Raw genomic sequence first — 23,650 nt, forward strand, 5'->3', positions numbered from 1 at the left:
GTGCTGCCCGGCTGAGAGGCGCGGCAGCCGCCGCATAGAAAGGGGAGCGCTGCCGCCGGAAGTGGGCCCCGGGAAAGGCCGGGGCCTATGTTAGAAAAACGGCGGCCACTAGAAGGAGCCGCGGTCGCGAGGTATAGCGAAAAGATGCGGCCGCAAGCAAGGCAGTGTGACTGCCTGTAAAAATGCGGCCGCCGAACAGCGTGGCCGAACATGAGGGCCCCACGCAAACGATAGGGTGCCCAGACTGCTGCGGGGGTCTAGAAAAAGGTGCTGCCGCAGTATAGAAGTGCGGCCGCAGAAATAGCAGTGCGGCTGCTTCTGCAAGGTACCGCAAGAGAAAAGAAGGGGGTCCGCAGGGGCCCCCTAAGGGAAATACTCACCTAACATCCCACGCCATCGGTACTAACCTTAAAACGTATTAGACGTCCGTGGAGTTGAGATGGACGTCCTCGTCTCCTCCAACCGACAGGCTCTGGTGGGCGAGTGGGTGGGGGACGGAGCCAGGACCGGACTTCTGAGCACGCTTGTGTGCCAGGATCTTGGCCCTGGAGAGGGATCTATGAGGATACGGGGTGGCAGTACACGCCGTACTCATAGTCTGCTTTGTGGGATTACAGGTGTGACTTTTCACCCTGTATCCCTTCCGGAAAACCTGAAAAGAAACGACGCACATTGAGGTAGATAAGGGTCTAATGAAAGACCCGTGTCCACCTCCTACTGACACTAAGCTAAAACTGAAGAGTATAATGCCAGTCGGTGGGGTGTACACTGCAGAGGAGGAGCTAACTTTTTTATTTGCATAGTGTCAGCCTCCTAGTGGCAGCAGCATACACCCATGGTTCCTGTGTCCCCCAATGAGAGGCGATAAAGAAAACACACTTTTTTAAAAAAAATATTCAAAATTAAAGTATGTAAAAATAACGTAAAAAGATTTGGCAACCAAAAATGCTGTTTTATGTAAAAACTGAAAAAAAAGAGGACCTGTACCATATCCCATATGACAAACAGCATTAAAAAGAAGAAAAACAATCCAAAAATTAAAGAAAATAAACGATGATCAAAAAGTCATATAGAAAAATAATGTCACTGAAATAGTCATCTTCTCTGGCAAAGACCGCGGGGCCCTTCATAGTCACATCTTTTCTATTTGCGGCCCATTTACCCGGCTGGGTGTGAGACCCCTGGCTCAGCTCCTACACAACAGCCTAATATTAGTGAAATGGGGTCGTGTTGCCTCAAGCAAATCAAAAACATACAAAGATGGTGACTTTTGCCACTTTGCCGCAGCACCACCGCATTCACTGACCTGACGCTGTGATGTAGCAGCCGCAGAGCGCAACGTGGTGTCACAGCAAGAAGTTGCCACCGCCTAAATAAGCTGTTCAGACATTTTTTGTGCTTCACTAAACTTTTGTTTTTTTGGATTTTTCTTTTACGCCATTTATCATATGGTAATAGTGACCCGGTAACACGATTCACCACGTCAGTACAATTAGGACCAAAGTGTGGATGGAGCTGGGTGAGGACTCGTTTTGTTTTTCGTTTCATGGTTGAGGTTTTCATTGATATCTCTTTGGGTTACTTACAATATTTTGATTGCTTGTTTTTTTTTTTGGGGGGGAAGAAGCAAGGACCAAAAAACATAAATTCTGGCTTTCATTTTTACTGTCTTATAAAGTAATTTGCTGCGTGGGTTAACTTACATTCTATATTTTTATGGATCAGACGTTTACCGATGACGCGATAAAACAAAAAAACACTAAGCATATTTTGTAAGGGGGAAAATGGGTCAGATTCTATTTTTTTACTATCGAAAAACGTTATTTGTACTTTACTTTTTCATATCCATATGGGACATGAACCTGCGATCGTTTGGTCACTTTCTCAATATACAGCAATATTTCAGTATACTCAATATGTTACTCTTCTTTGAAGCCCATCCACAGGCATTGTCAGCCATGGGGGTCTCCAGCACATCCCCGAATGCCATGACAATCCATTAGCACCTCGCAGTCGCCTCTTCAAGGGCCGATACGAGCGGCTGCATGTGCTCCTTAAAACCTGGTCATTTGAACGCAGCTGTCGGTGATTGATAATTGCATTAAAATGATAACACAGCAGTCATCGGAGCTAGCTCCAATCGCTGCTGGCACGGGCTCAGCAACAAAATTACCAGGTATGGTGCGGACTCTAGCCCTCGAGTGTGGGGACCGGACATGTATGTTATGAAGGCGTTAAAAATGAGCCCATGATGGTCCTTAAGTAAAAAAAATAAAAACATGTTCTGGACCCCTGCTGCCGGTGTCTTTGCTTCTTTCCTATACCAGTGGGGGCATAAAGTGCCCACTGCAGCTAATCAGATGCTACAGAATGGCTGCAACCTATCACTTGACTTCTCCCTGTGTCTGTTTAGGCTCCACAGAGTTGTATGGAGCGGTCACATGGCCAAGTGGTCCTCCAATACTTATAGACTATGGGGGTTTCTGAGGCCTGACCCATGCCTATAGTGAATAGACTAGTAACGTTTTATGTCCATCAGGAATAACATGGACTAGGTTTTTGGTCATTTACTTACCCAGGTACGGATAAAGCTTGGCAGAGAACCAGCAGAGGAACCTATAGTCAGGCTGGATAATGACTGAAGAGCGGATCTGGAGTGAGACGTGTGGGTCAAGACCTCGGATTTTGGGGTCCGATTCAGTGAACCAGTGAGATTAGAGCCTTCATCAATATCTTTAGGGTCCTCACTACTTGTGCTCACTTCTCCATGCTGATCTTCCGGTACGGCGGGCAGCTCCTCGAAGTGAACGCTTTTCACGCTGTTCCTTTCCAGGGATTCAGAAACCGGATGTTCAGACAGTTCAGAATCATCTGCCGTCATCTGTGCTGCCGCAAGTTCATGGAAAGATCCGCTCTCCTCCGCTGCACTCGTCAGGATGGTAGAGGAACGCTCACCAGCAAAAGGTCTGCGAGTGGCATCGAAAGACTGCAAGGCGCCATTCTGCCAAGGATCTTCACTGACCTGATCCTGACCAGAAAAGACACAGGACGGCTCATCACTGAGGCTTAAGTTTGGCTCATTAAACGTGCTTTCGGGGTGTAATGGAAGAAAAGATCCAGAAAAATCTTTAAAATAAAGAAAAATATAAAAAATAAAAATTAATTTATTAATTAAAAACCTGTATAAATTACTATTACTGCATATAAATGCGGCATTCACACCCATGGCAGCGTTCTATACTATACTATACGACTCATTCCCTCACTAAAGACAGGAGCTTGCCACTCCGCCTGCATAGATATGGTCTCCTTACACCGGCATGTCACTCTCAATAAGATGTTACCCCTTTGCCCTTAACCCCAGAGGCTTCTCATCCAGCCAAACCAGACCTTCTGCTTTGCACTAATGATAGGCAAACACCCGAAACATGTGTCTGCAGTTGGAGGATCTGGTTTGACTTTTTTCTTTCCCCAAGTAAGGCGTGTCAAAGGGTCAATTTTCACTTTTAGGATTGTTATATCCCATAGATGGCGCTGGAGTCCCAGTCCTCTTCCTCTCTAAAGAGACAATTTGCTTATTCAGTTTTCCAGAGGAGCATGCATGGCCTATAAGTCTCATTACGATGGCTTGGCGCTCTCCACTGTGCAATAAAGAGTTCTGAGGCTTACTAATAGACTTTGGAGTTTAGCACCATTTTTCAAGGTCTCTACTTTCACATATTAAACAAATGTTCAAAAGTATGTGCCCCCTCCACATTACACTACAGGGGCTCTTCTGGCCTCCAGTTCTGCATCCACAGACAGTAATATGGAGTCGGCCCCTCTGCAGATATAACGGCTTCCTCTCATGTGGGAAGGTTCCATGAGATTTTGGAGGCGTCTGTGGGAATTTTTGCCCCTTAATCCAGAAGACCAGTAGTGAGGTCAGACCCTGATGTTGGGGGGAGGCCGGGCTCAGTGCCTCCATTAGAGTTGTTGAATGGGGCTGAGGTCCGGGCTCTGTGCGGCCGCTCATGTTCTTCCACCAATCTCCCCCAACCATGTCTGTATGAAGCTTGTGCTCTGGGCGCAGTCATGGGGGGCAGAAAAGGGTCTTCCCCAAACTGTTCCCGCAAAGCTGGAAGCTACAACTGTCCACAATGTCTTGTCCTGAAGTATTAAGATTTCCCTTCACTGGAGCTGAGGGGCCGACCCCTGATAACAGCCCATAGTATTATCCTCCTCCACTATGTGTACAGGTGGCACAGTGCAGTCAGGGGGTAACGTCCTCCAGGAATCACCAAACCCAGACTCCTCCATTAGACGCAGATAGAGAAGTGTGATCAGTCACTGCACAGAACACGTCTCCTCCAGAGTCCAGTGGTGGCGGCTTTACACCACTCCATCTGTCGCTCAGCATTGTGCTTGGTGATGCATGAAGCTCCCGGCGGGGGGCGCAGTGTTTGTGCTAATGTTATACCAGAGGTGGTCTGGACTCTGCAGTTATGGAGTCAGCAGGACATTGGCGACTTTTCTGCCCTCTGGTCCTTAGTTACAGGATCTCCACTTCGTGGCAGAGTTGCTGTAGTACCACACCGGGGATTTGGGGGTGTTGGGGCAAACGACTGGATGTAATTCAACTAGGGAAAAAGTGATTAAGCCGTTTGTCGTAAAACGTTTGCCCATATAATGTATATACCATAGGAGCTCAGATCAAGTGTATGAACCCTCATATATAAAATGATCGGGGACAACAGATGTCATCACAGCTCAGTTTGAAAGCAATAAAAAACAAAAAAAAATACAAAACATCCAACACACGCACTTTACATTCTAATATATACATACACACACACACACACACACACACACACACACACATATGTATATATACACACACACACACACACACACACACACACACATAGTGAGCTCAGATCAAGTGTAGAAAGCCTCATTGCATGAAATGCTAGCGACGGCTCTGTGCTCATCACGGCTCCACTGCTCTTTGCAGCACATCAGCTCCGCTCGCTCACCTTCTTTCGACGGCCTCCGAGGTGACCGCCTCGCCAGCACATGTGAGTGGAATAAGCCGCTAGAGGATGGAGAACTTCTATACGGCTGCGGTTCTCTGTGGCTGCTGTTACTGGAGCTCTGGAGACAAGTGCAGAATACAATTATCCGATTGGCATGAAACGCGATAGCAGCGGATCATCCGAAACGGACACAGAGAAATCGTACCTGGCTCAGGTCCTGCATGCTTTGTGGAGTGATGGTGGCGTCTGATCGGGCATAGGATGGAGTGGAAATATCAGAGTCCAGTTTTGGATCCAGTGAGTGAAAAGTATCAGACAGGTGGTTACCCTGAGATGAAATATCAGTGGCAACAGAAGGAGCTGGAATAAGTGAGGAGAAGGGAAAAGTGTAAAACACCTAAAAGTTTAACTTTGGTTTCCTGTAGTGAAATGGGAACCATGCAGACATCTTGCTGCAGCTGCATCCCCCTCCTTTCCCCTCCTGCCATTACTGGTTTACACTAGGTAGATTTCAGGAACTGCAGACTGATAGTAGGTTAAACAAGAAAACACGTCTTCCCCAAGAAGATTTAAAGGGGTTGTCCAGATATTAGAAACTGAAGACCCAACACTAGGATAGGTGACCAGTACTACATGGGTGGGGGTCGGTGAGGAGACCTGCAGATCAGCTCCCATTTACATAAATAGTAGCTGATCTGCTGCACACATTGAAATGAGCTCATCGGTGGGAGATCTTGGTGTCGGACCCCCACCGATCTGATGGCATCTTCAATTGATGTCAGTTTCCAGAATATAATTTTTGGAGAACCTCATTGAGGACCCGATCTGAACAACAACTTCAAGTACTGTAGCTGCAGGGCCCTGGTTACACGAGCAGAATGACACACAAAAGCCTGGCTGCCCAAAAGCCAATAGCCCCATATTGTCCCATCCAGATCTTACTTACAGTGAAAACTGACATTCCTTCCCAGAGAAGCGCTGAGATCTTTGGTGTATTTCTCTATGATTTGCTGGATGTGGCCACCACTTTTCACGGGACACAAGTAATGACTCCATGTTGCTGCCGTTGACGGACTGGTGATGTCCTTATTTTCCTCGATATCGGAGTAGTTACATCTCTGGAGGTCTAAATATAATATAGATCATTACGATATACATTTAATACATCGAAAATGGCTTCCCGGCCCCCTGTTCAACGTCTCTCTGAGGAAACTGATACTCAGAGCTTGTAGGATTTATGTAGACTCATCAAACTTGTCCTAGTGTAGTTTCCATGAGGAGAAGTAATACCAAGGAATGGAAATCATGGTGCAGCCACAGCCGATAAATAATCCTTTCTTGGACCTTGCAGTTTGCAAACCTCCAGGTATCTGTGGGGTAATCTAGACGTTCCCTAAATTCGACGCAGTCACGATGATCAGACAAACGATCCATGGGCAATTCAATCCAAAGCAGGAGGAACCGCAGATGGAGAGATCCAAGCCACATGCCAAAGCGAAGGCTATCCAAGCCACATGCCAAAGCGAAGGCTTTGTTCACACCATGTCCTAGTCCTCAGCACACTATGCCAACACAAACCTGAGTTCACAGGACTTGTGTCGGTCCTCTCGCTGGTCAGGAAGCTGCCAGATGATATGGTTGTCGTGGACAAGTAATCGCAGGCTGAAGTCGGGCTCCTTCCTTGTCCAGTTGGCCCCTGCGCAGAAATACGGACTTATACCATTCCCCAAACCACAGAGCATTTAAGATCCACCAACAGTCTGAGCTCAGATCAAGTGTAGAAACCACCACAAATAGTGTCTGGTGAGAAGAAGATGCATCATGGCTCAGATTAGACACAGGACGGACACACCCGTACAACAGGGGCACTTCCACCAGTAGTTGGTGGTAAGAACGTCTCCTGACCGCCAGACATCTACACGCCGGTGAGCTTAGCTGCATTCTTGGTTTTGCCACGGAAGAAGTTCTAGGAAAATATCAGAACTGCTTCTGCAGAAAACCACAACTGTTGGATGTCGTAGATTTCCAGATCGATGAGGAATTCCATGACAACATTACAAAAAAGGTGCAGCACTGCGACGGCAGGGGTCCCACCGATACTTGTGAAGGTGCCCCCAACACTCAAACAGGACCCAACACCAGGCTCACACGATAAAACCATCGGCTTCTCCGCTCTGGATACATCACGTACCGAGGTCACCGATACTCAGATTTGGCTATTTTTCATCACTGATCATTTTTCAGAAAAAATGACCTCAGATAATTTAGAGTTAACAGTTTATAGATCCCCATGGGTGCTGTAGTTTTACTTACGAGGCCAGAAGCACCTTCCTCCATAAAAAGCCGTTTAGAGGATGTGTCCTCGTCACTGCTAAGGATCTCGTGCAAAACCGGAAGAAAAGAACGATCTGAAGAAGAAAAAAAATAGATGGAGCTGAAAAGGTTAATGCCTCTGAAGCTGAAGGTCATTATTACATCACTGGATTATTTGGCATAAAAAGGGCAAAGATTATTTTATGATCTATACAATGAACATGATATTTAACCCCTTCCAGGCATGCGTTGTCCATGTCAGAAGCAGCTGTATGTAGCGGGCTGAAGAGCTATTTTGCAGATTTGAGAAAAAACTGAAGTAATCCTGATGCCGGCAAAGTGAATGAGAAACCTGACGTGTCATGCACATGTTGACTATTTTTGCAGAACTGGTGCAGAAAATAATTTGCAGCATGTCAATCCTCTGCGCATTTTTGCCCTGTTTTTCACCATTGACTGCACTCAAACCAGGCAAAAACGTTCGTTTTTTTTTTCTGCCAAGAGATGCAGAAATTTTATTCAACGTGCGCAGATACCATTAGGCTATGTCCACATGTCGCATTTTTTTTTCCCTAAGGCAAAACCTGCTCTCTTGGCAGGAAGAAACTTGCCTCAAAAAGCAGGTTTTGCTCAGTTTTTGCTGCGTTTGTCAGGATACATTTGTCTCTTGTGCATGCTGGACGCTTAGTGTAAAAAGAGAAAAAAAAATAAATCTGATTCTACTTTAATCAGGTTTTGGCACAAAAAAAACGCAGCATAAACGGATATCTGCATTTTTGCCCCACTCGCTGCTTTCAACGAGTGAAAAGCATAGCAAAAAAATGGCAAAAAACATCACAGAAGAAGGGCGTTGGTAATGTGAGCTGGAGTTGGGGAGGCTGTATCTTTTTGGAAATTTTGTTCTATTAGCCATTTTGAACAGTGTACCACACACGGATTTTCAGATAAACATCTATTTTGTTCAAAGGTCTACAAAACATTTAATCACCCGACTTTCCCCCTTTTCCATTTAGAAAAACAAACATTCAACATCTCCGCATCCACAAAGTTCAATCTGTCAAAATATAACATTTAAACCAATATGGGAACGCACAAAAAAAAAAAAAAAAAAAAAAAAAAAAAAAAAAACACGCTAAAGGTTTTTCTGTACCTGCTTATGACTGAAGACATACAACAAAAAGTGATCAAAACATCAATAAAAACGGCGACCCAGAAGAAAGAAAAAAAAAAAAAAAACACAGGTTCATTGACGGAAATTGAAAAGGTTCTCAGAAGTAGTCAATAGAAACCACACTTTAAACAAAAAAAAAAAATTCTGTGTTTTTCTTTTCCACCACTAGAAAGCTTGTTTGGCATCGCCATAAATCATGATGACCTGAAGAATGACTGCACAAACTTGCCCTCCCCCCACACACTACAAAAACAATTGCAGAATTCGCTTTCTCCACCATTTCACCGCTGTAGTGCCAAGATGTTACTGGCCATCAGGAATCCATATTGGTAGCCTGTTTTAAGATATTAGACAGTAACAGTTCAGCTTATATTAGCCTTGTATTTTCTGTAATTTTCCAAACACCTGGAACGCATAGCTCCTTTATCAATCTTTAGTGGGAAAGCGTATGTTTATAGTATCATCCAATTACTGCATAGTTTCGTTATCCATTGTTTAGTGAGAAATGTCGTGTTTAAACATTTGGTACCAGGAGAGCCTTTGGCATATTTTATCCTGTGATGTATTTGTCCGATGTTGATTGACGTCTGAAGAGTAGGCCACTCCGCCAGAGGGATACTATATCGGACAAATACAACTTGGTAGGGCTTGTGTGATACTTGGTTACGAAAGCATTTGTTTCTAAACAAGATATAAGTTGGGGAAGACTTCAGCTAAGACAGAAGCCCTGGAAATTCCCAGGAATTTCTCTGTCTTCACTGTTCTGCTTCTCACAGCTGATGATCACAGACAGATGATGCGCTATTCTTGGTGAAGTTATTCCTGTGTAGTGTGCAATGTAAGTACTTCACCTTTGTGATTTATATTATGCAAAAGTGTACGCAATATCACACTATTTCCTATTTTCTCTAATCATTTAATTATTCTAATAAAGTGAATCGCCTTGTTTAAAGCCGTATCCAACCCCTTTGAATACTTTTCTTATTTTACAGTACATTACATGGTAAAATAAATGGTGCCCCCCCGGGCGTGCACATTACTCCTGCTCACTGTAGGGTTAATGTTCCTTCAGAGACATGTTGCATTATCTCACCTATGATGGCTGAGTCATGGGACCCCTCTAACGCCAGGGTCTCTCGCCACGATAAGGTCCCCCGGCTTTGGTTTGCAGTCTCGTCGCTGATGCTGGCCGATAGCCGGGACCGCTCGCCTTGCAGTAGAGTGGAGTCACTGCTCATCCTAGTGATGTCGGGGTGACATTGCAGAGCATCACCGTGTCCCGATCGCTCATTCCGACCTAAATGATAATAACCATAGAAAACTATGTCAGAATTTCGCAGAAAAAAAATAAAAAAAAAATGAATAAACCAGAAGGCAACATGGTATCTGGACACAAAACCCAAGGACGTACTGGGTTCTTTACCGGTTTGGCTTTCTCGAAGTTCAGAAATCCCTGTGCTGGAGCGTCGTCCGCTGCCGCTGGGCGTCTCCACCTCGATGATGGCGCTCAGCTCGTGCTGCTGCAGGAACGGCCCCAATTTGGTCTTAGTGACCGGCGGCTTGGAAGGTCTCCACTTCGGCTCCCTTCCGGCAGGTCTCAGTAGGTAACCATTACTGGACTCAAAATCTAAAAACACAAGGAAAAAAGGAGATTTTTGTGTACTCACCGTAAAATCTCTTTCTCTTAGCCTCTAATTGGGGGACACAGGACCATGGGTGTTATGCTGCTGTCCACTAGGAGGCGACACTATGCATAATCTGAAAAAGATTAACTGTGGCTCCTCCTGTGCAGTATACACCCCTGGACGGCATCAGCCTTCTCCAGTTTTGTGCAAAAGCAGTAGGAGGAACGTAACATGAATAACATAATTATGCCTGTAAGAAGGGCAACTATGTAACATGAATAACATAATTATGCCTGTAAGAAGGCAACTATGTACGAGCTCAAGAAAACAATGAGAACTCAACAGTTACAACGGCCCGGAAAGGGCAAGAGGGTGGGAGCTGTGTCCCCCAATTAGAGGCTAAGAGAAAGAGATTTTACGGTGAGTACACAAAAATCTCCTTTACTCTGTCGCCTCATTGGGGGACACAGGACCATGGGACGTCCTAAAGCAGTCCCTGGGTGGGAAGCAATGGACGAATATTGTGCAGACAGGCCCCTATACTTAGGGCACCGCCGCCTGCAGGACACATCTACCCAGGCTCGCGTCCGCTGAGGACTGGGTATGAACCCTGTAGTGTTTAGTAAACGTGTGTAAGCTAGTCCAAGTGGCCGCCTTACACACCTGTTGTGCCGAAGCCTGGTGCCGAATGGCCCAGGAGGCCCCTACCGCCCGTGTAGAGTGTGCCGTAATACCGGCTGGAAGAGGAGAATTCTTAAGGCGGTAGGCCTCTTGTATGGTGGATTTGATCCACCTGGCAAGGGTAGCTTTGGAAGCTGGCAGACCCTTGTGGCCGCCTTCCGGAAGGAGGAAAAGAGAATCAGACCTCCGGAAGGACGCAGTCCTAGACACGTATATACGCAATGCCCTGACAAGGCCAAGCGTATGCAGAGCCTTCTCCACTCTATGAACCAGAACCGGACAAAGGGATGGTAGTGAAATGTCCTCATTGAGGTGGAAGTTGGACACAAGGAAGGATGGGACCGTACGAAGAACTACCTTGTCCTGGTGAAAAGCCAGGAAGGGCCGTCTGCAGGAGAGTGCTGTCAGTTCAGACACCCTGCGTAGCGAGGTGATTGCCACCAGGAAAACCACCTTCTGAGAAAGAAGGCGGAGCGGGGCCTCCATAAGGGGTTCGAAGGGTGGTTCCTGCAATGCTGTGAGGACCAGGTTGAGGTCCCACGTTTCTAGTGGTTGTCTGTTGGGGGGAACCAATCAGGAAACCCCCTGAAGGAAAGTCCTTACTTGCGGCTTGGTAGCAATGCGCCTTTGAAAAAGCACTGAGAGGGCTGACACCTGGCTCTTAAGCAAGCCCAATGACAGCCTGGCCTCCAGACCCGATTGGAGAAAACCAAGTACTTTGGGTAGGGAATAAGGGAGTGGGATCTGGCCACGAGATTCGCACCAGGTAAAGAAAGCTTTCCAGGTACGGTAATAAATCTTGGCAGAGGCTGGCTTCCATGCCCTGATCATGGTTGCAATGACGTCCATCGAGAGCCCTGCCTGGGTTAGAACCCAGGTCTCAAGGGCCACGCCGTCAAATTGAGAGCCCCTGAGTTCTGGTGGTAGAATGGGCCTTGTGATAGAAGATTGTGGCGGTCGGGGAGACGCCAGGGGGCGTCTGCTGTGAGTTGTACGATGTCGGCGTACCATGTGCGTCTGGGCCAGTCCGGTGCAATTAGGATGGTTGGAACTCCCTCTTGTTTGATCTTCCTCACCACTCTGGATATTAGGGGGAGAGGTGGAAAAATATACAGAAGCTGGAACTGGGTTCAGTCCTGAACCAGAGCGTCTGCTCCGAGCGACCGCGGATCGTGTGTTCTGGCCATGAAGTTGGAGACCTTGGCATTGAAGTGGGATGCCATTAGGTCCACATCCGGGGTCCCCCAGCGGAGACAGATCTGGTGAAAAATGTCGGGATGGAGAGACCACTCTCCCGAGTCTATTCCTTGTCGGCTGAGGAAGTCTGCTTCCCAGTTGTCCACACCCGGAATGTGGACCGCTGAAAGAACCGAACCTGTGTCCTCCGCCCCTCGGAGGATGTGTGACACTTCTCGCATCGCCTGGGTACTGCGGGTCCCCCCTTGGTGATTCACATATGCCACGGCCGTGGCATTGTCCGACTGTATTCTGATGTGAGAGGCTGCCAGTAAGTGATGGAAGGCCCTCAATGCCAGAAGGATGGCACGAATTTCCAGGATGTTGATGGGCATGGTCGCTTCCACTGGGGACCACTTGCCCTGTGCCCTGTGGTGTAGGTGCACCGCACCCCAACCCGTCAGGCTCGCGTCGGTGGTCAGAACCTTCCACTGACCTGTGAGAAAGGATTTCCCCTTTGCTAGCGAGGTTGGCTTGAGCCACCACCAGTGCAGGGACCTCCTGGTAGATGCCTTCCGAATCCTGTGTATCACTGAGGCGTCCCCTGCTGGGTGAGCTGGGGGGGGGGGGGGGGGGGGAAGGCCTTGCTCCGGTCGGGGATTGCGGAGATCTGCATTGTCTGTCCCTGGAATGGGACGGTCTAGATGACCTGGAGCTACGGTGTCTCTCCCAAGAGGGGGATGACCGTGTGCTATGGGATGACACAGATGGACTTGATCTATGGATCCGCTTGCGTCCTGACCTAGACGTGGATGTGCCAGGGTCATCTTGTTCCTGAGTCAAGCTCTCCCTTTGCTGGGTAACGGTCATAGCCGGGGCATGACCCTGCAGAGCCTGAAGCAATGTGGAGGTTAGGTTATCTATAGACTGCGTCATAGATTGCGATATCTGAGTAGCCCATTCCGGCGTGGCATTAGACACCGAGGCATTGGCAGGGGCTTCTTGAGGCTCTGACACATTAGTTTGTATGCAGTTCTGGCAATGCGGGTACGTGCTGCCACTGAAGAGAGCGGTCCCGCAGGCTGTGCAGAATGCATAATAGCAGTTCTGCCTGGTTCTCTTGGACCTTGAGCCCGGCATAGTGCACAGAGTGCAGAAGGGCTGCCGGCAGAGGACCTTACAGGGGTAGAGAAACCTATAGGGGAGCCTTATAGGTAATATGGATTCACAGCTGAGTAAAAAACCCAGCTGTGATCTTACCCCACCAGTGTGCCCCTAGGTCCAGCGCCGAAGATCCACAGTCCTGTGCCCCCCGGAGACTGGCTGCCTGGTCCTGGTCCTGCAGACCGGGAGATGCAGGGTTAATCTGCAGCAGAAAAACAGCTGCTGAGAAAGAGAGGAAAGGAGGAGAAGGGGGCGGAGAGCTGGAAAAAGGAGGCAAGGCTGTGTAAAAACGCGCCCTTTCTGTCTCGATCCACCCCCTTTATGACACTGTAGAGTGTCATATTTGTCATCCGGGGGGCGGGCCGGGGGGCGGAGAGGAGGCGGTGGCTTCAGCTAGGCCGAAGACGGGGCCTAAATTAGATGCCCGAGGCCCAGAAGGGCTCCAGGCCGGCGTGAAAGTCCGGGAGGGGGTTGGATCTGAACTGGACCCCTCCGGATTTAAAGGCAGGATGGCGGAGGGGCTATAAGCGGAAGGGGGAGCCCGGTTGGGGTCTCCCTGAGGCAGTATAGAGCTGGTGCTGCCGCAGAGACAGGGGCGCAGGGAGCCCTGTGTCTGTATGTGCCATGCCTGCCTGCACGCCCCCCAACCCCAACAGGAGCACGCAGCTGGGCTGGGGTCCCTGGATGCAGGCGCAGCGTGCTGGCCCATTGCTGGGGGCTGTAGAATGCTGCCTGTACAGGCCCTACCTGAGGCGTCTCAATCTAATACCCCCAGTGGGGGATTAGGGAGGGTGCTGATGTCACCTTCAGGGGCCTTTATCCTCGCCTCGACCTCAACCCAGAAACCAAAAGGAATTGGGGAAGGAGGGGGAGTCTCGACTTCGAACCAGCACCCGAGGGACTGGGGAAGGAGCGACATGGGGAATAGCCATCTCTACTTCAACTGGGCACCCCATAATAGGGGGCCGAAGAAGGAGCCATGCCGTGAGTCTCACAGGAGACCCTCTTTTCTTCATCTGTAATCCCGTCGGAAAAAACGGAGTAAAAAGTCTTTTAGGTGTGCCTCCTATGCGACACTAAGCAAAAACAGGAGAAGGCTGATGCCGTCCAGGGGTGTATACTGCACAGGAGGAGCCACGGTTAATCTTTTTCAGATTATGCATAGTGTCGCCTCCTAGTGGACAGCAGCATAACACCCATGGTCCTGTGTCCCCCAATGAGGCGACAGAGTAAAAAGGTCTTTGATTTCTTTACTGGAGTGAAGACTTTCCAAACATTCACATAACCACTGCAGCCAATCACTGGCCTCATCAGTACAGTACACTGCCACTCAGACCAGTCACCGATCGTAGCAGTGTGTCAGTATGGCAAGTCTACACTCCAAAAAATAACGACTAGTGGTGGTCGCTGTGCTGATGTGTTGGGGAGAATTTAACAGGAAACTAATGTGGCTTTTATTCACATTAGATTGTTATTTTCATTTTTTATATCAGTATAATATAAAATGTATAATGTATATACAGGTAAGATTGTACAGGAGGAGGAGGTGAGCTGTGACATCACATTGTGAATGGTGGATCCTGTGTTATCTACTGTATATAGAGGTGTTATCGGTCATTGTACAGGAGGAGGAGGTGAGCTGTAACATCACCTATTGTGAATGGTGGATCCTGTGTTATTTACTGTATATAGAGGTGTTATCATACATTGTAAAGGAGGAGGAGGTGAGCTGTGATACCGCCTGTTGTGAATGATGGATCCTGTGTTATCTACTGTATATAGAGGTGTTATCAGTCATTGTACAGAAGGAGGTGGGGAGCTGTGACATCACTTAAAGTGAAGGACAGATTCCATGAGTTTGCAGACAGCCAAGTGCTTCACTTACTTGTAACCACAGAGTGGACTTCCTTTTCCTCTTCCTCCTCATCATCCAATGCCTTCAGCAGCGCAGACATAAATTGGTATCGTTCCCGCTCAGGAACCACGGTGAGATCAGCAGGAATTGCCCCCTCTCCAGGCTTAAAAAAAAATAAAACACCACAATTATTAAAAGGTAACTACAAAAGGATATTCAAGGGGTGTTCTCATTCTAAATGTCTGACACATGAGGGTCTCTGACCCTGCTCAGCTATTTCAGAACTCTCATAGAAGTTAACAGAGAACGCTGATCCTGTGCGGCTACATCACCACTCACAGCGGCACAATAAGGGCCCCGTTAATGACATAGGTGTGTGTGTGTGTGTGTGTGTGTGTGTGTGTGTGTGTGTGTGTGTGTGTGGGGGGGTCACAAAAGTGACAACCGCATCAATCAGACATTTATCATATCCTGTGGATTTACAATAAATGTCCAAGATGGGAAAGACTTTTGCGACAGGAGCTAGCGTAATGTATGTTGCCTAAGGGTTTAATATCCAACATCTCACCTCTGCGGGGCCAAGGAGCTTCTCCAGAGACTCTTGGTGCCTTTGAATCTGTTCCTCCAGCTCTTTCTGCTTATGTAGGAGATGTTGCTCTTGACTCTTCTGCTTGGACAGTAGAGATTCTCGTTGCTCGTCCAGCTGGACCTGCATTTCCTTCAGGTGGTCCTGCTGGTTACGGATGCTTGCAGCAGAACATAGAAGCCTCTCCCGGAATTCCTGAACATTGGAAAAGTCTTCTAGGAGTGGAGGACATCTGCTGTTTACTTGTTCTTCAGGAAACGTGAAGGAGATGCTTGGCTCGGAGAAGTCAGTCTCAGGTAGTCCTAAAGACAGTGCTCTAGGAAGCGGGAGGTACGACGTACCGGAGGAGGAGTCATGCTCTCCTGGACTGGACGCTGAAGACAGTTTTTCAGAACCGGTTACAGTAACTCGGGCTTCATTTGGACTGTGAGATAATAGTCCCTGAGGACTTCTCCCTCCAAAAAAGTGCGGGTATGAGGAGTCCACACCAACAGGACTCTCGGTTCTAAGTTTATCACTTGCAGATGATGGAGCGGGCTCGAGTGTCTGTCTACGATTTCTAGGACTTATCTGTTGTGCACTCACTAGCCCTTGTAGCTGCTTTTCTGTAGACGGAGATTGAGCTGATGAGGATAGTAAGGCAGGAGGTGACGGAGCAGTGTACGGCCGGTCATTTTCAGGGGACTTAGGTGGTGCATTTTGAGCACCTCTTGTGCTTTCTTCACCCCTACCTGGGCTTTCTATGTGCGACGTGGATAAGTGAGGATACCGATTCTTCAGCAGTAACTGGTATTCCTGCAAACGTTTACGTGCATCATCCAGGGACTGCTGGTGAAGCCTAAAACATGAGAAGTACAAAAACCTCAAAATGTAGAATAACGTGGAGAAAGAATATTCACTGGGGTACATATATTTATAGCTTGCTGACTGATGTTACCCCCAGAGAGTAAAAGGAAGGGGAAGCATCCATGACTGCAAGACGAGTCGCAATGGAAACAGCTTCTCTTAATATATACCTATTCTGTTCTATCAAGCGCTGCTGGTATTCCCGAATCATCTGAATGTGCAAACTTTCAGCTGACGTGTTTAATTGGAAGACTGTGCTTGCAGATTCCTAGAGGAAAAAAAAGAAAACAAAATGAATCCATAAAACATAAAAAAGTGACATTCCACAAGTAAAGTGTGTTTATTGTATAGGGATAATGCATAACATTGTATATAGTAAAATATATTCGGCTCACCTTTATGAAGGATTTTACATGGACCATATGTGGAGCACAGGATTCCGTCTCTGCCAGATGTGGAAGCAATGCAGTAGTGAAGGTAGAAAAATCCAATAAAAAGGTAAATCTTTACTAATAGTTCAATAATTACGGTAGTAGGCATTGCTGTGCACAGCCTATGTAGAGAGGAGTAGGTGTTAAAGGTAATCAGACGCGTTTCGAAGACTACGTGTGTTCTTAAGAACGTTTTCTGCCTTCACTACCGCATAACATTGTATACACTTACAAGATCTCAGCTGGCAATCATGGAACAGGAACCATCATGTTCTACTTCCAGAAGACAAAAATCTTTGATACTCATGTGCAATCTATCACACATTTGGCAGTACCCAGGTGTCGCAGGTGTGTAGGAGGCTGCAGAACGTCACACTGCATCTGGCTGCAGAAGGTCTCAGCAGTTCGCTTTGCAGACTTCTTTCTGATCCTTCTAACTCTATGACCCAGTGGCAGCTCTAATTGACACACCTGGACCTGAGCGTTTATAACTTCCAGCTTGCTGCTGGTGATATTTCCATTTCCCTGTTGAGGCTTGGAGCTATCAGTCGGCTACCTTCCTCTTTGGTGTTTGGAAGACATGTGTTTCTCTGAGTTTACTCAAGTTGAGTGATCCCCTTGTTTGTGTATCCCACCTGTCTTTAGTTATAGTGGGGATCGACCAGCGTTCACCTTGTCCTTCCCTAAGCAGGGCTTACTGCTAGGGTCAGGCATGGATTAGGTGTCGTGCTCGGCGATAGGTGCAAAACCTATATAGGGATGATTAGGGCAGACAGGGCGACGATAGATCTGCCTAGGGGATCTCCACTCCCCACTTCCCTAGTGTTGGGCTCCCTTCCCCATATCCCTTTGTGTTGCACTTTAGACTTTCCTACATCGTGTGTGACACCAATAGAGGAAAAAAAAAGGACAAAAAAACTGCTCTGTGCCAATCATCAGCTTCATATTTGATTCATTCAATAATACAGATGAGTAGGACAACATGGGATTACTGGAAGTAAGGGGTTCAGCATTCTGGGTCGCCATTGATCCAACAGCCAAGTACAAGTCCCTTCTACTCCGTACAAACAGGGCAGCAGCTGACGTTGCAAGAGCAGTTTTATGCCTCCATGCAAATGCACTCAGGCAAAGCCGTTACGATAAGTCCAAACATGTTGTTACAATTTGTGAAAAATTATTGACACGCTGTGGAATATACTATTCCTAGCATGCCCTAAATTATGCACAAATTTCCCTGTTATATGTTGATAGCGTTGTGACAACACAGCGTCAATCTGGCCACTGGTGCGAGAGTGAACTATTCTTAATTAGGACGTACTGTTCCTTTGTTCAATAGGACAAGGGACATGAGCCTTTGTTTCATGTGAGACTGTCCATTGACCCTTATTCTATGTAAATTTGTGGAATGCCTTCTGATTACATCAGCCCCCAGCGGTTTATTAGCCTGCACAACTTGGAGGACAAATATGCAGCCTTATTGAACAATCGAAGAATGAGGGGGATCACCTTCCCCCAATCCCGTGGGACAATGCCCTGAAATAAGAGCTGGCCCTGGCTCCTGTCACCAGTATGACTCTATAAGGCCATGTTCACACGCTGCGGGTTCCTCTGCGGGTTAATCCCGCAGCGGAATTGAAAATCTGCAGGGCAAAACCGCTGTGGTTATCCCTGCAGATTTATCGCGGTTTGTTCCGCGGTTTCCGCTGCGGGATTACTGCTGTACTATTGATGCTGCATATGCAGCAATATGCAGCATCAATAGTAATGTAAAAAATAATAAAAATTGGCTATACTCACCCTCTGACGTCGCGATCTCCCCGGCGCTGCAAGCGGCTGTGCCGACAAGGACCTTCGTGACGTCACGGTCATGTGACCGCGGCGTCATCACGGTCATGTGACCGCGACGTCACCACAGGTCCTGTTCGGCACAGCAACTGAGACCGGACGGCCGCGGGCAGCGCTGAGAGGTGAGTATAGCTTCATTTTTTATTTTAATTCTTTTTTTTTACACTATTTTATGGTTCCCAGGGCCTGGAGGAGAGTCTCCTCTCCTCCACCCCGGGTACCACCCGCACATTATCCGCTTACTTCCCGCAACGTGGGCACAGCCCCATGCGGGAAGTAAGCGGTTCAATGCATTCCTATGGGTGCAGAATCGCAGCGATTCTGCACAAAGAAGTGACATGCTGCGGATTGTAAACCGCTGCGTTTCTGCGCGGTTTTTCCCGCAGCATGTGCACTGCGGTTTGCGGTTTCCATAGGGTTTACATGTTAATGTAAACGCTATGGAAACTGCTGCGGACCCGCAGCATCAAAATCGCGGCGGTTCCGCGGTAAAAACCGCAGCGTGTGAACATGGCCTAAAACGTCAGCCAAGGAGCCACGGTTACAGATGGTGGATTACACAACAGCTCATCACTTAGCCCACAAAGACTTTGGAGAACCCAGGTTGGGACGTTCAGGTCACCTAGCCAATACGTCACTGTACTTGGTCAGCTTCCTAAGGTTGCCGCTACCTCCTCTCTGTGGGTGCCTGCAGAACGCAGGGTGCTTCTGGCTGGGATAGTTGGCCCTGGATGCCCCAAAGTCACAGAGGTTCTAATCCCAGGCGAGCCAGTGGAAGGGTGAGACTCTAATTTGCACCATCTTGTGTCCTTGCTGGGAATGTACTATATGTTGTTGACTGTTGGTGACCCAATAGTCTTACCGGAGTGTTGTACCTTCACCGTGGGTTATCGGAGTGTTCTGCCCACTGGAAAGGAGTATGGACGTTAAATGGGGATGAGCCCCGGCCCGTGCAGTCTTTCTAAAGACAGCAAGGCCTGTGGATGAGAGCACCCATTGACCCTCGTGTCTCCACAAGCGTGTTTTAACAACCACATCCACATGGTTTGTCCATAATCTGCATAGTGTGAATTCAGACTAACTTCCAGCAAACAGAAAAGGCTTACGTTGCATTAAAAGAAAACAGGCCGGTACCTTTGGTTTTCCATCCACCACTGCTGGCTCCGGTTCTTCCTCCTTTGCCGTTACACTGCTCCTCTGTTCCCCTTCCCGCATTTTATGGAATTCGGCCTTTAAGCCTTCTCTCTCTTCTTCCAGTTTCCGTATCAATTCCAGTTGCTCCCGCTTCTGGCGCTCCAGTTCTTCCATCTGTAAAAGCATAATTACAGTAATGAAGAGTAATCTTTCATTAATACATTTACGTAGATGAAGCAATCGTTATCCTAACCACCGGCCCGTCACCGTAATAACATGCCCCGACACTCTACGCCATCTGTATTGTGAGCCGATCTAATAGAAAGTGTAGGAGCGGCCGAGCTACACAGAAAGTGAAGGCGCAAGACGTCCTCAACTTTGACCACAGCAGCGAGTGGTTAATGCTATATCTGTAGGTACAGGCAAATCACTTGAGTACGCTAGAAATTAAAATTACAAAAGCAGGAAGGAAAAGTTGTGGGGTCATGGAAATCACAGGACAGATAGACGTGTTACTGATCTGCAAATGAGGGGGAAAAAAAATTGAAACCAAATTTTCTAAACCGCTCGATTTATTGAGCTTCAGGTCCCGAAGTCCCGGCATTTGCAATCTCGGCTGCGATCAATGAAGTTATTAACGGTTGTTTGAGGAATGTTCTGCAGCTCGGAGCAAATCATCAAGATCCACTGCTGGCAGCTTTTGTGTAAAATCACCGAGTAATGATGTCCTAGATGTGCTCCATTGGAGACAAGTCCAGAGGTGCTGCAGGCCAGGGTAGCACATTATAGCCACACAGGCTGCTCACAGTAACATGAGCAACATGTACAGTGGCTTGTGGAAGTATTCAAACACCCTACCCTGCCTCCTTGGATTTTTACCTATAGTGTTACATTACATTCTGTTTTCAATATTTTTTTAATCAGATTTGTGTGTGATGCACTAGCACTAAATAGTCTAAGCTGGTGAAGATGGGATCAAATAACTAGAAATTGGCATGTGCATATGTATTCAACCCTTTTGATATGAAGTACCTTAAAAATTTATGGTGCATGCAATTACCTTCTTAAGTTACATGCTTTGTGACAGGACGTCCACCAAGTGTCACATGGTCTGTCTAAATATACACTTTGTATGGAGGAAGAGGAAACCAATATTTAAACTTTTTGGCCTCTAAGGTAAGCACTATGTCTGGCACCAAACCAACATAGCTCATTACCCCAAAAACACCATCCCCACAGTGAAACATGGTGGTGGTGGCAGCATCATCATGCGGTGAGTTTTTTTCAGCAGCAGACAGGGGAAATGGTCTGAGTCGAGGGAAAGATGGATGGTATGAAATACAAGGATATTCTTGAGCAAAACCTAGGTTCAGTCTGTCATTGATTTGAGACTGGGACGGTGGTTCACCTTCCAACAAGACAATGACCCAAAACACACTGCTAAAGCAGCACTTGAGTAATTAAAAGGAAATATGTACATGTTTTGGAGTGGAGTAGTCAAGGCTCGACCTTAATCCAATTGAGAGTCTGTGGTCAGACTTGAAGACCGCTGTTCACCAGAACAAACCAGCTAACTTGAAGAAGCTGGAGCAGATTTACCTTGAGGAATAGGCAAAAATCACAGCGGCAAGATGTGGAAAGCTCATAGACATATTCAAAGCGCCATGCAGCTGTAATTACTGCAAAAGGAGGCTCTACAAAGTACTGACTTTAGGAGGGTGAATAGTAATGTGCACTAAAGTTTTCAGCTACTTTGAAAACCAAATGCTCACAGTTGTAGGAATGTTCTTTACATGAACCGACAAACCCATACAAAAAAGTGAAATTCCAGGTTGTGAGGTAGCAAAACCCTAAAAGGAGATTTTTGTGTACTCACCGTAAAATCTTTTTCTCCGAGCCACTCATTGGGGGACACAGGACCATGGGTGTTATGCTGCTGCCACTAGGAGGACACTAAGTAAACAGAAAGATTAACTCCTCCTCTGCAGTATACACCCCTTCACTGGATACAATTTCAACCAGTTCGGTAGTAAAGCAGTAGGAGCATGAACAAAGACAAACTATGTCAAAACCAAAGAAGTAACAACAAGCCAAAACAGGCTAACAGGGTGGGTGCTGTGTCCCCCAATGAGTGGCTCGGAGAAAAAGATTTTACGGTGAGTACACAAAAATCTCCTTTTCTCCTACGCCTCATTGGGGGACACAGGACCATGGGACGTACAAAAGCAGTCCCTGGGTGGGGAGCAATATGCTAATACCCCATGTACCACCAGCTTACTGAGGTACCGTTGTGTGCAGAATGCGCCTGCCGAGGGCAGCGTCTGCCGAAGCCTGAGTATGGATGAGGTAGTGCTTCGTGAAAGTATGCAGACTGGACCAAGTCGTAGCTTTACAAGCTGATGTGCGGACGCCTGGTGCCGAATGGCCCAAGAAGCACCGACCGACCGGGTGGATGGCGCCTTAATCCCAGCTGGGACAGGAGTGTTCCTGACACGATAGGATTCCTGAATAGCGGAACAAATCTACTTGGCTAGAGTGGCCTTTGAGGCAGGTAGACCCTTCCTATGTCCCTCCGGAAGCACGAAGAGGACATCCGACTTACGGAAGGGAGCCGTGCGAGATATGCACCTCCGAAGAGCTCTAACCAGATCCAGAGTATGGAGAGCTTTCTCGATACAATGAGTAGGTGCAGGACAGAAAGACGGCAAGACAATGTCCTCGGGAGAGGTTCTCAAAACCACCTTGTCTGGGTGAAAATTCAGAAAAGGGGGGGGGGGGTCGGCAAGTGAGAGCCGCCAACTCAGAAACTCTCCTAATTGACGTAATTGCCACTTGAAAGACCACCTTCGATGAGAGGAGGGTGAGAGAGATGTCCTGCAATGGTTCAAAAGAGGCCTCCTGAAGAACTCCGAGAACCAAGTTAAGATCCCATGACGCCAAAGGCATTCTATAAGGAGGGACCACCCGGGAGACTCCTTGGATGAACGTCTTAACCGGCAGTCTGGAAGCGATCCTTCGTTGGAATAGAACAGACAAGGCGGACACTTGTCCCTTGAGCGAGCTTAGGGCAAGGCCTGACTCTAAACTTGATTGGAGAAACTCCAGAATGGAAAAGACTAAGGGCAAACGTCCATGGGTATTGCACTATGAAAAGAAGATACACCAGGTGCGATGATAAATGCGCATGGATACAGGATTCCTAGCGCGAATCATGGTAGAAGAAACCCCCGGAGAGAATCCGGCTTGGGCTAAAATCCAGGATTCAACGGCCACGCCGTCAAAGACAGGGCCCCAGAGTTCTGGTGGCAAATCGGGCCCTGGAAGAGAAGGTCCGTGCGATCTGGAAGGCGCCAGGGGGTGTCGGCGACCATTTGGACGAGTTCCGCGTACCATGCTCGGCGCGGCCAGTCGAGAATCACCGGTCTCCCCTCTGCTCTGATCTTTTTGATGACTCTCGGAAGCAGAGGAAGGGGCGGAAAAATGTATGGCAGCTGGAACGGATGCCACGACAGAACCAGGGCATCTGCCCCGATGGCGCGAGGATCGTGGGAACGGGCAATGAACTGGGGAACCTGGTTGTTGAACCTCAAGGTCATGAGATCCACATCCGGCGTCAGCCAGCGAAGGCAAATCTGCTGGAAGACTTCCGGATGGAGGGACCACTCGCCCGAAGCAAGACTTTGGCGACTGAGGAAGTCCGCTTCCCAATTCTCCACGCCCGGTATGTGGATCGCCGATATGAGCGAGTGATTGGTCTCTGCCAAGCGCAGGATGTGGGAGACTTCGCGCATGGCTGCTCTGCTGCGGG

The 23,650-nt window shown here is 47.8% G+C and overlaps 1 protein-coding gene and 1 non-coding gene across 3 annotated transcripts in view; both read right to left on the bottom strand.

Annotated features, from left to right (window-relative positions):
• LOC143817271 (uncharacterized) overlaps nucleotides 1–23,650 on the bottom strand; it is a 63,194-nt gene that overhangs the window by 11,678 nt on the left and 27,866 nt on the right. Inside the window, exons 12-23 of one of the 2 annotated variants that reach the window (XM_077298529.1) lie at nucleotides 19,843–20,016; nucleotides 16,603–16,700; nucleotides 15,569–16,424; nucleotides 15,031–15,163; nucleotides 9,911–10,126; nucleotides 9,593–9,796; nucleotides 7,329–7,423; nucleotides 6,594–6,711; nucleotides 5,962–6,141; nucleotides 5,221–5,375; nucleotides 5,016–5,133; nucleotides 2,576–3,126 (exon numbers count right to left, since the gene is read on the bottom strand). In XM_077298529.1, the coding sequence (XP_077154644.1) occupies nucleotides 2,576–3,126; nucleotides 5,016–5,133; nucleotides 5,221–5,375; nucleotides 5,962–6,141; nucleotides 6,594–6,711; nucleotides 7,329–7,423; nucleotides 9,593–9,796; nucleotides 9,911–10,126; nucleotides 15,031–15,163; nucleotides 15,569–16,424; nucleotides 16,603–16,700; nucleotides 19,843–20,016 (2,898 nt within the window). The remainder of the gene's footprint in view (nucleotides 1–2,575; nucleotides 3,127–5,015; nucleotides 5,134–5,220; nucleotides 5,376–5,961; nucleotides 6,142–6,593; nucleotides 6,712–7,328; nucleotides 7,424–9,592; nucleotides 9,797–9,910; nucleotides 10,127–15,030; nucleotides 15,164–15,568; nucleotides 16,425–16,602; nucleotides 16,701–19,842; nucleotides 20,017–23,650) is intronic. The other variant, XM_077298528.1, reaches the window with a different exon arrangement.
• Nucleotides 7,182–7,250, bottom strand: LOC143818673 (small nucleolar RNA U2-19). Its single transcript, XR_013224665.1, has one exon. It is a non-coding gene; the product is annotated as a small nucleolar RNA U2-19 (small nucleolar RNA).

This window comes from Ranitomeya variabilis, chromosome 3 (assembly GCF_051348905.1).
Source record: "Ranitomeya variabilis isolate aRanVar5 chromosome 3, aRanVar5.hap1, whole genome shotgun sequence".
NCBI classification, from domain to species: domain Eukaryota; kingdom Metazoa; phylum Chordata; class Amphibia; order Anura; family Dendrobatidae; genus Ranitomeya; species Ranitomeya variabilis.